The 14,117-nt window shown below is 38.4% G+C and overlaps 1 protein-coding gene across 5 annotated transcripts in view; it reads left to right on the top strand.

The window, feature by feature from the left end:
- PDLIM5 (PDZ and LIM domain 5) overlaps positions 1–14,117 on the top strand; it is a 220,156-nt gene that overhangs the window by 130,520 nt on the left and 75,519 nt on the right. For 3 of the 5 annotated variants that reach the window (XM_032631935.1, XM_032631934.1, XM_032631936.1), the window contains 2 exons: positions 865–1,037; positions 1,402–1,438. In XM_032631935.1, the coding sequence (XP_032487826.1) occupies positions 865–1,037; positions 1,402–1,438 (210 nt within the window). Of the gene's footprint in view, positions 1–864; positions 1,038–1,401; positions 1,439–1,988; positions 3,142–14,117 lie in introns of those variants that run through there. The other 2 variants (XM_032631938.1, XM_032631937.1) reach the window with 1 other exon arrangement.

Raw genomic sequence — 14,117 nt, 5'->3', positions numbered from 1 at the left:
TCACATATATTATTTCATTTAATCCTGAGAACAGTGCTACTTTATATGTGATATTCTTATAAATGAAAAAACTGAGGCTCAGTGAGATTGACTAGTCAAAAGTCATAGAGCCACAATTCATATCTTGGTCTTTTGATAAATATTTTGTTGGTTTCTGATAGACCACAGCTCTTTGCAGCAGTGATCCTGCACCCAGCTTTATTTAGGGTTAGGGTTATCTGTACACATAAATGAGAACACTGTAGAAAATAAGTTCTGACCCTTTTCAAAATTGTGTTTGGAATTGTTGGTTTAGCCTGTACTAAACCATTCATGGCTCCTGGGCCCGGTGAAGAAATGATCATTTAATTTTGTGAAAGCCAGCATATTTTAGCAGCATACGGGTATTTAACAGTGGTTGTGGATGTAGTCCATATCTGCTTCGTTAGCCATAAGATGAACTATACCAGTAATTTTGAATTGTTTGATTTTAATTACTGTGGACTTTGCAATTTCTTGTTATTTTCCTTCTTTTCTTATTCTTTTCTTTTCCTTTTCTTCATGTTGAAATCTCTCTTCTGCTGCCTTCTTCTGTCAATTAAAAGGAAAATCCTACCCAAACGGTAACCTTTCTGTTGAATAGCCATCTATACTATTATTTTATATTAGCATATAAGTACCTTTTTTTAAACTAATTTAAAAAAATAACCTAGTCTACTCTCTTTTTTTAAGAAAAATTGTTACTGAGTATACTTGAAAAAGCAAAATACACAAAAGGAACATTGAGGATTAAATGTATAAGTTATAAATAATATGGGAGAAGTTATTTTATCCTTAACATAATTATAAATATTTTAATCCTTTTTTTTCCCTTTTGAACCCTAGCCCACCAAGAAAACACATTATGGATCGTTATACAGAGTTTTATCACATACCTACTCACAGTGATGCCAGTAAGAAGAGACTGATTGAAGATACTGAAGACTGGCGTCCAAGGACTGGAACGACTCAGTCTCGCTCTTTCCGAATCCTAGCCCAGATCACTGGGACTGAACGTAGTAAGTGAATGCCTAGGGGTTCTAATGGATGACTATTTCTCTGCCACAGAGAGTGGCATTTAGACTGATGGACAGTTATTGGAAAATAGTAATTTTCCTGAGACAGTTTTCTTTTAAATTATGCCATGCATAGTGGTACTGTAAATAAGCAGCCAGCCCAGGAGAGTTATATTGAAAAGTGTAGCAGTAGTAGTAGTCATAGTACTGACTATAGCGTATAGCCAATGCCAACGTGATAAGGAACTTTTTTTGCGGCTCTGTGTAACTTGACCATTTGGTACTAATCGATACAGGTAATTGCTTAAGTGATTTTAAAGTTAAAAAAAAAGCAAACTGACATTGGATATTGCTTATTTTATTTCAGTGAAAGAATCTGAAACTGATAATACAAAGAAGGCAAAGTAAGTTGTCCTTTCTTTTGGTAAATTGAATGCTTTCCTTTTATGAATGGTCTCAATTTGTGTTTTTTCACCTTTTCAAGTGAGTGGTATGGCATTTTGTCTTTGCACCTAGGAGCTAAGCTTAACTTTGGTGCCTTTTGTGGGACTGAAATGTACAACTTACAGATTTTTAAATTAGTTGATGCTGTCTGGATTTTTTGTCTGCGGCTTGTTTTCTTCAATATTGAAGTGAGTGGGCAGAAGGGTATATCTGGGGGTGCTTTGCTAACACTACAGATGTTTGTGAATGAGTTCATGTGTTGTCCTGCAGTCGCTTTGTTTGGGGAAAAAAAATGGACGTTTCCAAGAGGGCTCTAGAGATTAATTTCTGTACTTCTAAACATGCTCTACCCTTGAAATCGTCGCTGTTAAACAAAACAGCTCTGTGAAATTAAGCTTTTGGAAGGCACGTTTTCTGCATGGTGATCTAAGTGTAGAAACCTTTTCTTTCTCTTTCTTGTGACTCTTCTATCACTCTCTTTTCTTCTTTCTTTTCTTTTTATTTCCGCAGGGAAAAGACACCCCTTCACGTCTTTAGTCCCAAATACACAAAATTACGTGACTGGCACCATGAAGTTTCAGCACGCGCTCTTAACGTACAGTGATTTATGAACCTTGCCCCAAGAGCAGCCAGCACATGCCTTTTCGTTCCCTTTTTCTTTTCCTCCAACTTCATAGCAAAATCCGTTTTAAATTTGCCTTATGAAAGACAAAATAGAATCTTTTCTATACTTCTCTAACCACTTCCGGCCATTGTGAAAACAAGCAGGATGAACACGTTTTGTGCTAGTTGGTAGCTCACAAATGTTAAACCGAGAGAGTGAAGTAAGGAGCCAGATTGATTCAGTGGATTTACATCTGTTTTTATTGTTATTATAGGAGTAACCTTGGAAAAGGAATTCTTTTCGTAAGTGGAATCTGGTTGATTGGTTGAAGTAGAGGTGGATGAGCAAATAATGTCCTTGTCTAATTTGGAAAATACTTCCTTTATGTTACTGCATTTCCCAAGGTTACTTTATTGTAAAGTTCATTATTACGTAATGTTCAAAGTGGGCTGTAAACGCTTCTAAGTAAGCAAATATGAGGAGGCAAGATAAAAGAGATGACTTTGTTAGAATAGAGTTCATTACAGATTTGGGTATTTTTGTAAAGCAGAAACTATTGAGGATGACTGTCTGAAGAGCAGGAGGGCCCAGATTTGGCTCCCAAAAAAGGAAAGAAGAGAATTCTGCCCCTGTTTGCAATGGGGAAATAATAGTGTTCGTTTGGTTTCGTTAGTTTTAAAAATCCTGTTTTCTACCAAAGCAATTATTTCTAAGCTGGTGGATGTGTTTAGGATATAGACAACTTCTAGGTATAAGCTAGTAAGTTGAAGAAAAGATAGCTTTGCTTTATTTCTAAATCAGGGGAAATGAACATAAAATAAATTGCAATATGAATGATTCTTTATGCAACATCAGAGAAATATTTTACTTAGTGATATAAACTATTATGCATTATTGCTGTTCCGAGGAAGCTCTGTTTTGGGCTTTACATGCAAGCTAAATATCTGACCAGAAATGCTTTCTGTCTTGTAATATAATGTATTATATATTAGATTAAATTCAATAATAAATGCATTTTGAAGTTTGGAAAAGTATTGTAATAAAGTTGCCTTTAACTTAGCTTTGTAGTTGTTTTCTGTTTCCTTGAAGCTAGTAACAAGCCTTTCAAGACGTACATTATCACTTTGGTAAAATAAATAATTCTTCTGACATTTAATTTGGACAACGTTTTTAATTTTGTGAGGTTGCTAAAATGTGAGTGTGGAATATGACAAAGATCCATATTTTTTTTCCTGCATTGTTTCATTATTTTACATAATGTCTTATATGAGTAACAGGTAAGATCAGTTAGACTGGCGCACAACATAGAATGAGGCTTTGTGTGAAAATTATTACTGAAGCATCTTTGCTTGCATTCAAGGTTCCGTTTTTATTTTTCCAGGTTTTCTTGATTTTAATGTCACTGTAGAGTAGGAAAACTGCCTGATAATTTTGAGAAACTAACATTAATTTCAGTTAGTGATTACTATTTAAAATTTGGCATGCCAAATATATTTTTTAAAATAATTCTAGGATTTATCTATGTTCATTTTTACTATATAATATATTACGATGTCTTTCTTTTAATTTTATCAGTACTTTTTCAGATGCTCCTTATGATTTTATGTTTCTGATATCAATCCCAGTTACCACTGTGTCTCTGGCCTCTGTGAGAAAATCTATTTACTTACACCAGCTTTTCCTATACCCTTTAATTCTTCATTGATCTCAAAAGATGATGCTTGAAAGAAGAATCAAATTCTCATGAAAATAAATGGTCTGGGTAGAGTAAACATGGTATTTTACACCAAGAACCAAATTTCTAGAATAACTTCAGAGTTGAGAGAAAGAAAGAGCGTTTTAGGTAAATAAAAGAATTTTTCCTTAATAAAGACAAGAGAATGTATGTATGCATGTATGTAGAGCTTTATAACTTGAAATAGGTGCAGTTGAAAATAGGAGTTTAATGCCTTGCCTAATTAAAGATAAAATACTTGATGTCTTACTGAAAGCATAGATTTAGATAAATGGAATGGTCCACATTTGAACATGAGGGTAAATGTTCAGCCAGGATCGCAAAGGACATTCCATTTGACCCTGTCAGAGGATAAATTCCTGTGCTCATTTCGCCTCCTGGGACATCTTATAGTCCAAGCTTAAAAGCTAGCCAAAAATGATAAAAACTTCTTGCAAAAATATTGTTGTAAGTCTAGTGACCTAATTTATAGCTTGTTTTTGTTTCTCTCTTATACAGACTTTCTTTATCACAGGCTTGTTTTTCATGTAAAATTAGAAAGTTACTCTTCAGAATTTTCAACAGTTTTTTTCGTATAATATTTTACCAGCCAGAAGATAGAATGTCTCCCACACAGTCAGTCTTTTTGCTACTTGAAAAACAATTATCTGTGGAAACAGAAACCTACTCCTTTTATACATCATTATGCCCTTTAGGAAGACTCAGGTAAAAAACGTCCTAGAGAGCTTGTTTAATAAAAACTGTGGTGTTAAGAAAGAGAGTAGCAGTCCCTTCTTTTATTCATTTTTTTTTTCTGAAATATAGGATGAATCGATTTCCCAAGACAAATAATTTTGCAGTAGTTGTGTTGCTGACGTGTATTTAAAATCTTATAAATATTCATTTGTTGCCTGCATTCATTCTTTCACATGAATAATTACTGAATGCTTAAATTCCAGGGACTGATGTGTGCTAGGAATTCAGAAGAATAGCATATCAATATATAAACAAGATAATCTAAGATAATTGTGTTATCAAGATAATAAAATAAGTTAATATAGAGGAAGTTTGGCTTAGGTAGGGTGGGATTACTTAGATTGTACGGATTTCTGAGGAGATGACCTTAATGCCATCACCTGAGGGAGGAAAAGGGGTCAACCGTGTGATGGCTTGGGGTGAGTGCTCAAGGCAGAGGAAACAAATGTGGGAATCCCGAAGTGGAAAGGAGCATGGCGGGTTCACAGAACCAAAAGGACAGCGTGGCCCAAATGTGGCATGTGAAGGGAAGCATGATCCAAAAACACAACGCTTAATGCGTAGAGGCAAATAATACACGTTCCCAGTACTGTCCGCAGCATTTTAAATGGGAAGTTGTCTAGTTATCATATCTAACCACCTTCAAGTAAAATTAGAAAATGAAGAATTGGGCTTCCCTGGTGGCACAGTGGATGAGAGTCCGCCTGCCGATGCAGGGGACATTGGTTCGTGCCCCAGCCCGGGAAGATCCCACATGCCACAGAGCAGCTGGGCCCGTGAGCCATGGCCGCTGAGCCTGTGTGTCCGGAGCCTGTGCTCCGCAACGGGAGAGGCCACAACAGTGAGAGGCCCACGTACCGCTAAAACAAAAAAAAACTGCTCAATAGAAAATGAAGAATCGGGGAGGTTATCAACTTGCTAAATAAAGTATACCCACCTAGTTAGTGCCAGCCCTGGGCATAATGATCAACTTAATGCTTTTCCCATTGAGACCCACTGAAGTCCTAGAAATGTAGTAGATGTTGGTAACATATTTGTAGGGAACAGAATGCCCCTTAAACACACATGAAGTCACTCAAAAACAAAACTTTCACGTGTAGAAATGTAACATACAATGCTCTCTTCATAATTTAGTGATAAATTTGACAATTTAGTCTTCTCTATAAAAACCTGTCTTGGTTTTCACATGTCACCTCAGCTCCAGCCACCCACCCCCTCCTCCAAGGCCGCAGTCTCCGTGAGTAGCTGCCCACATGCAGTGAACTGAGGGTCGGGGGGAGGGTGGAGAGGAAGCCTGGTCGCTGTCAGGCCGGCTGACTGGGGAGGACCTTGCTGGCTCAGTTAGGTCCTGGTTTGGACCTCAGTTGTATCCATTCTCTTCAGCGTGGGCCTTGTCTTCACCTTCTCATCATTCTCTCTGTCTGGGACACTTCTCATCCCTTCTACATTTTGAAACCAGATCACAGACACCATTTAGGGAGATCATTAAAGTGAAAGATCAGTTTAGGGTAGCCTGAAACGTGTATGGAAGTCAAAAGAAAGACACTTTTCTTTCCCTCGAGTAAAGGATGTTTGTCGATTCCATCAGAAGCACCCTGGGAGTAATGAGTAGGTAAAGGTATTTCTATTATAAATAACTTTTGTTTCCTACCTTGGTGTTTGTAGGGTTTTGTTCTTTATCCTTGCAATAAAGCAAGTGTACTGGCAAAAAAAAAGAAAGAAAAAAGAAAGAAATCAAATATAATCAGGGCTCTATGAATGAATGAATGAATGAAAGAAGAAGCTTCAAGACAGAAAATTAAGATTAACTCTGAACAAATGTGATAAGGTCTTGTAACTGGTGAGTGGCAGGATAAGTTCTGTAGCAGTAATTTTCCATATGCCATTTTTAGAATCACATGTGTTAGTCATTTAATGGGTCATGTAATACGTTTTATTTGAGCACCTCTGCCATTTCCTTCACGTCTTTAAAAGTTTACCTCTAGTTCTTCTCTCCTGCGGGAGACGCTGCTGCTGAGTGGCCTTTGGAAATGTGTAAGGGGATATTACAGATCTTACAGGGTCAGGAGGGCGCTACTGGGGGACCAGGGGGACCAGCCGTCTTGCAGCGCTCTGAGTAATCCCATGGGATCGAGCGTCATCTGCCTGAACGGCCAGTGCTGGGCCCCAGAGAATGCGGGCCGAGCACAGATGCTCCCTCATCCCAGCTCCTCTGCTGTCTCCTGAGCCCGTCGCCTGCACATCCTTTCCCGCAGCACTCCACCTCCAACCCCACCCCAACACCTACCCCAGCCCCACCCCCCACCCCCTCCCCAGCCCCAACCCCACCCCACCCCCAGCCCCACCCCAACACCTACCCCAACCCCGCCCCCAGCCCCAGCCCCAGCCCCATGGCGGAAAGAGCCTCACTTCTGAAGTAGCAGTTGTGCCATTTTTACCACTCCCTGGCACCTCCGTTTCTAATTTGTACTGTGGATACTTGTCTGCATGTCCTAAATCTCCCAACTGGAGTACGAGCTCCTTGAATACCAGAGTCTCCGTGTAATATAAATTGGGAGGAAAAGGCATTCTAACAGGCATGCTACTTCTTTCTAGACGTTTATACACAGAGATATGTAAATATACCATAAAAATATAAATATTTATGTATGTAAATACAGTTGCCCCCTGAACACAGTGGGGGTTAGGGGCACCAACCCCCGTACAGTCAAAAATCCACATGTAACTTTATAGTCGGCCCTCCCTCTCTGTGGTTCCACACGCGTGGATTCAACCAAGCATGGGTCGTGTAATACTATAGTACGCATTTAGTGAAAAAAATCCACGTGTAAGTGGACCAGTGCAGTTCAAACCCGTGTTCTTCAAGGGTCAGCTGTATATAAATATACAAAATCAGTTTGAAGGTGGGTGTTAGGAGTGTAAGCTTCATGTCTAGTGAACTGCTTCTTAAATTACAAATATTCTATATTAGTCAGCTGAGGCTGCCGTAACAAGATACCCAAACTTGATGGCTTAAACAACAGAAATTTATTTTCTCCCAGCCCTAGAAGCTAGACGTCTAAGACTGAGGTGCTCGCAGGGGTAGGTTTCTGGTGAGGCCTGTCTAGCTTGCAGATGGCCACATTCTTGCTGTGTTCTCACATGGCCTTTCCTCCAAGAGCTCTGGTGTCTGTCTGTTCCCCTCCTTCAAGGACACCAGTCATTTTGGATTAGGGCCTCAACCGTTATGACCTCTTTTAACCTTAATTACCTCTTTATAAGCCCTGTCTCAAAAATACTATTGCGTTAAGGGTTAGGGCTTCAACATGCATATGGGGGAGGGACACAATTCAGTCCACAATACACACCAGCTACCTTTCTGTATTAATATTCATTTTGGCAGATGAGCATTTAAGAAAAAGTTATTCTGCAGTAGAGTCACTGACTTAGACCCAGTTGAAAGTAGCATTGTTACCTCTGTTGTGGTGTGTCCTTTTCTAATTTGGTGACAGGTATTTGTCTCTATGTCCTGTATACTTAACTAGAGTATAAGCTCTTTTAACACAAGTTGTTGTAGTCTTCACCACCCCCCACCCCCATATTTGGTTCTAATTAGCACTTACTAATGGTACCAACTGTATATAATTGCATATTTCTCCAATTCCCTAATTGTTAAATTTTAGGGAGATTGTTTACAATATGGCCTATGTAACTTTTAATCTAATAAAAATTCAACATAAGGTCAAAATTTCATAAAAATATCAAGGTATTAATATCTATACTGAAGGTAAAGTGGAATCATACCTAAGCTACTTGAAAGGAGAACTGTGCTCTGGACAATCTAACTGACAAAAGTTGATGCTTTTCCCTTGGTATTATCTGTTGAGTAGTCGTGCAAGATATATTTTTTTTTAATTAAATGACCGTTTGCCATTTGTTCCTTAATTCATCTTCCTTTGTGTTTTTGGTCTGTTTTGACATGAATAGCTCAGTGACTCCTGTGAGGTGACAATACCTGACTAATTTTAGAAACAGGCAAATGAAATGCTTAGTGCTGTGATTGGAACAACCAACAGAAATTTTTATCATTACTAAGGAAACATTTAAAGTTAAGAGTCTAATATAAAACATTGATTAAAAAGAAACAGCTGTTCCTGCAGCTTGTAGACCCTCAGGCTTAGAGTCATTTGGAGTTGGCTGGACTATGGAAAACTCTGAGAGTTACAGCTGCTGACCCATCCAAGAGAACATAGAACCCCTGACCTGACTGGATGGATTTTCCTACCAGCATTGATGAGACCCATTCTGCAATCTTCTTAACTGGTGAGTCATCCACCAGAGGGCAGAGAGCAGAAGCAAGAAGAACTACAATCCTGCAGCCTGTGGAACAAAAGCCACATTCACAGAAAGATAGACAAGATGAAAAGGCAGAGGGCTATGTACCAGATGAAGGAACAGGATAAAACCCCAGAAAAACAACTAAATGACGTGGAGATAGGCAACCTTCCAGAAAAAGAATTCAGAATAATGAGAGTGAAGATGATCCAGGACCTCGGAAAAAGAATGGAGGCAAAGATCGAGAAGATGCAAGAAATGTTTAACAAACACCTAGAAGAATTAAAGAACAAACAAACAGAGATGAACAACACAACAACTGAAATGAAAACTACACTAGAAGGAATCCATAGCAGAATAACTGAGGCAGAAGAATGGATAAGTGACCTGGAAGACAGAATGGTGAAATTCACTACTGCGAAACAGAATAAAAAAAAAAAAAAGAAAAGAATTGAAGACAGCCTAAGACACCTCTGGGACAACATTAAACGCAACAACATTCGCATTATAGGGGTCCCAGAAGGAGAAGAGAGAGAGAAAGGACCAGAGAAAATATTTGAAGAGATGAGAGTTGAAAACTTCCCTAACATGGGAAAGGAAATAGCCACCCAAGTCCAGGAAGCGCAGCAAGTCCCATACAGGATAAACCCAAGGAGAAACACGGCAAGACACATAGCAATCAAATTGGCAAAAATTAAAGACAAATTACTGAAAGCAGGAAGGGAAAACCGAAAAATAACGTACAAGGGAACTCCCATAAGGTTAACCGCTGATTTCTCAGCAGAAACTCTACAAGCCAGAAGGGAATGGCATGATATACTTAAAGTGATGAAAGGGAAGAACCTACAACCAAGATTACTCTACCCGGCAAGGATCTCATTCAGATTCGATGGAGAAATCAAAAGCTTTACAGACAAACAAAAGCTAAGAGAATTCAGCACCACCAAACCAGCTGTACAACAAATGCTAAAGGAACTTCTCTAAGTGGGAAACACAAGAGAAGAAAAGGACCTACAAAAACAAACCCAAAAGAATTAAGAAAATGGTCATAGGAACATACATATCGATAATTAGCTTAAACGTGAATGGATTAAATGCTCCAACCAAAAGACACAGGCTTGCTGAATGGATACAAAAACAAGATCCAGATATATGCTGTCTACAAGAGACCGACTTCAGACCTAGGGACACATACAGACTGAAAGTGAGGGGATGGAAAAGGATATTCCATGCAAATGGAAATCAAAAGAAAGCTGGAGCAGATATACTCATATCAGATAAAATAGACATTAAAATAAAGAATGTTACAAGACACAAGGAAGGACACTACATAATGATCAAGAGATCAATCGAAGAAGATATAACAATTATAAATATATATGCACCCAACATAGGAGCACCTCAATACCTAAGATAACTGCTAACAGCTATAAAAGAGGAAATCGACAGTAACACAGTAATAGTGGGGGACTTTAACACCTCACTTACAACAATGGACAGATCATCCAAAATGAAAATAAATAAGGAAACAGAAACTTTAAATGACACAATAGACCAGATAGATTTAATTGATATTTATAGGACATTCCATCCAAGAACAGCAGATTACACTTTCTTCTCAAGTGCGCACAGAACATTCTCCAGGATAGATCACATCTTGGGTCACAAATCAAGCCTCAGTAAATTTAGGAAAATTGAAATCATATCAAGCATCTTTTCTGACCACAACGCTATGAGATTAGAAATGAATTACAGGGGAAAAAGCGTAAAAAACACAAACACATGGAGGCTAAACAATACGTTCCTAAATAACCAAGAGATCACTGAAGAAATCAAAGAGGAAATCAAAAAATACCTAGAGACAAATGACAATGAAAACACGACAATCCAAAACCTGTGGGATGCAGCAAAAGCAGTTCTAGGAGAGAAATTTTTTGCTATACAAGCCTACCTCAATAAACAAGAGAAATCTCAAACAATCTAACCTTACACCTAAAGGAACTAGAGAAAGAAGAACAAACAAAACCCAAAGTTAGCAGAAGGAAAGAAATCATAAAGATCAGAGCAGAAATAAATGAAATAGAAACAAAGAAAACAGTAGCAAAGATCAATAAAACTCAAAGCTGGTTCTTTGAGAAGATAAACAGAATTGATAAACCTTTAGCCAGACTCCTCAAGAAAAAGGAGGAGAGGACTCAAATCAATAAAATTAGAAATGAAAAAGGAGAAATTAGAACAGACACCTCAGAAATACAAAGCACCCTAAGAGACTACTACAAGCAACTCTATGCTAATAAAATGGACAACCTGGAAGAAATGGACAAATTCTTAGAAAGGTATAAGCTTCCAAGACTGAATCAGGAAGAAACAGAAAATATGAACAGACCAATCACAAGTAATGAAATTGAAACTGTGATTAAACATCTTCCAACAAACAAAAGTCCAGGACCAGATGGCTTCACAAGTGAATTCTATCAAATATTTAGAGAAGAGCTAACACCCATCCTTCTCAAACTCTTCCAGGGCTTCCCTGGTGGCGCAGTGGTTGGGAGTCTGCCTGCCGACGTAGGGGACACGGGTTTGTGCCCCGGTCTGGGAAGATCCCACATGCTGCAGAGCAGCTGGGCCCATGAGCCATGGCCGCTGAGCCTGTGCTTCCAGAGCCTGTGCTCCGCAACGGGAGAGGCCACAACAGTGAGAGGCCTGTGTACCGCCAAAAAAAAAAACTCTTCCAGGAAATTGCAGAGAAAGGAACACTCCCAAACTCATTTTATGAGGCCACCAACACCCTGATACCAAAACCAGACAAAGATACTACAAAAAAAGAAAATTACAGACCAATATCACTGATGAACATAGATGTAAAAATCCTCAACAAAATACTAGCAAACAGAATCCAACAACACAATAATAGGATCATACACCATGATCCAGTGGGATTTATCCCAGGGATGCAAGGATTCTTCAATATATGCAAATCGTTCAATGTGATACACCATATTAACAAATTGAAGAATGAAAACCATATGATCATCTCAATAGATGCAGAACAAGATTTTCACAAAATTCAACACCCATTTATGATAAAAACTCTCCAGAAAGTGGGCATAGAGGGAACCTACCTCAACATAATAAAGGCCATATATGACAAACCCACAGCAAACATCATTCTCAATGGGGAAAAACTGAAAGCATTTCCTCTAAGATCAAGAATGAGACTAGGATGTCCACTCTCACCACTATTATTCAACATAGTTTTGGAAGTCCTAGCCACAGCAATCAGAGAAGTAAAAGAAATAAAAGGAATATAGATTGGAAAAGAAGAAGTAAAACTGTCAGTTTGACGATGACATGATACTATACATAGAGAATCCTAAAAATGCCACCAGTAAACTACTAGAGCTAATCAATGAATTTGGTAAAGTTACAGGATACAAAATTAATGCACAGTAATCTCTTTCATTCCTATACACTAATGATGAAAAATCTGAAAGAGAAATTATGGAAACACTCCCATTTACTATTGCAACAAAAAGAATAAAATATCTAGGAATAAACCTACCGAGGGAGACAAAAGACCTGTATGCAGAAAACTATAAGACACTGATGAAAGAAATTAAAGATGATACAAACAGGTGGAGAGATATACCATGTTCTTGGATTGGAATAATCAATATTGTGAAAATGACTCTACTATCCAAAGCAATCTACAGATTCAGTGCAATCCCTATGAAATTACCAATGGCATTTTTTACATTTTAGAACAAATCATCTTAAAACTTGTATGGAGACACAAAAGACCCTGAATACCCAAAGCAGTCTTGAGGGAAAAAAACGGAGCTGGAGGAATCAGACTCCCTGACTTCAGACTATACTACAAAGCTCTAGTAATCAAGACAATATGGTACTGTCACAAAAACAGAAACACAGATCAATGGAACAAGATAGAAAGCCCAGAGATAATCCCATTCACCTATGGTCAACTAATCTATGACAAAGGAGGCAGGGATATACAATGGAGGAAAGACAAGTGTCTTCAATAAGTGGTGCTGGGAAAACTGGACAGCTACATGTAAAAGAATGAAATTAGAACACTCCCTAACACCATACACAAAAGTAAACTCAAAATGGATTCAAGACCTAAATGTAAGACCGGACACTATAAAACTCTTCAAGGAGAACATAGGAAGAACACTCTTTGACATAAATCACAGCAAGATCTTTTTTGATCCACCTCCTAGCGTAATGGAGATAAAACCAAAAATAAACAAATGGGACCTAACGAAACTTAAAAGCTTTTGCACAGCAAAGGAAACCATAAGCAAGACAAAAAGACAGCCCTCAGAATGGGAGAAAATATTTGCAAATGAATCAATGGACAGAGGATTAATCTCCAAAATATATAAACAGCTCATGCAGCTCAATATTAAAAAAACAAACAACCCAATGCAAAATGGGCAGAAGACCTAAATAGATATTTCTCCAAAGAAGACATACAGATGGCCAAGAAGTACATGAAAAGTGTTCAACATCACTAATTCTTAGAGAAATGCAAATCAAAACTACAATGAGGTATCACCTCACACCAGTTAGAATGGGCATCATCAGAAAATCTACAAACAACAAATGCTGGAGAGGGTGTGGAGAAAAGGGAACCCTCTTGCACTGTTGGTGGGAATGTAAATTGATACAGCCACTATGGAGAACAGTATGGATGTTCCTTAAAAAACTAAAAATAGAATTACCATATGATCCAGCAATCCCACTACTGGGCATATACCCAGAGAAAACCATAATTCAAAAAGACACATGCACCCCAGTGTTCATTGCAGCACTATTTATAATAGCCAGGTCATGGAAGCAAGCTAAATGCCCATTGCCAGGTGAGTGGATAAAGAAGGTGTGGTACATATATGCAATGGAATATTACTCAGCCATAAAAAGGAACAAAATTGAATCATTTGTTGAGATGTGGATGGATATAGAGACTGTCATACAGAGTGAAGTAAGTCAGAAAGAGAAAAACAAATATCATATATTAACGCATGTGTGTGGAACCTAGAAAAATGGTGCAGATGAACTGGTTTGCAGGGCAGAAGTTGAGACACAGATGTAGAGAACAAACGTATGGACACCAAGGGGGGAAAACTGCAGTGGGGTGGGGATGGTGGTGTGCTGTATTGGGTGATTGGGATTGACATGTATTCACTGATGTGTATAAAACTGATGACTAGGGCTTCCCTGGTGGCGC

The sequence above is a fragment of the Phocoena sinus genome, chromosome 5 (assembly GCF_008692025.1).
Source record: "Phocoena sinus isolate mPhoSin1 chromosome 5, mPhoSin1.pri, whole genome shotgun sequence".
NCBI lineage: Eukaryota > Metazoa > Chordata > Mammalia > Artiodactyla > Phocoenidae > Phocoena > Phocoena sinus.
This window is presented reverse-complemented; position numbering and strand designations above follow the sequence as displayed.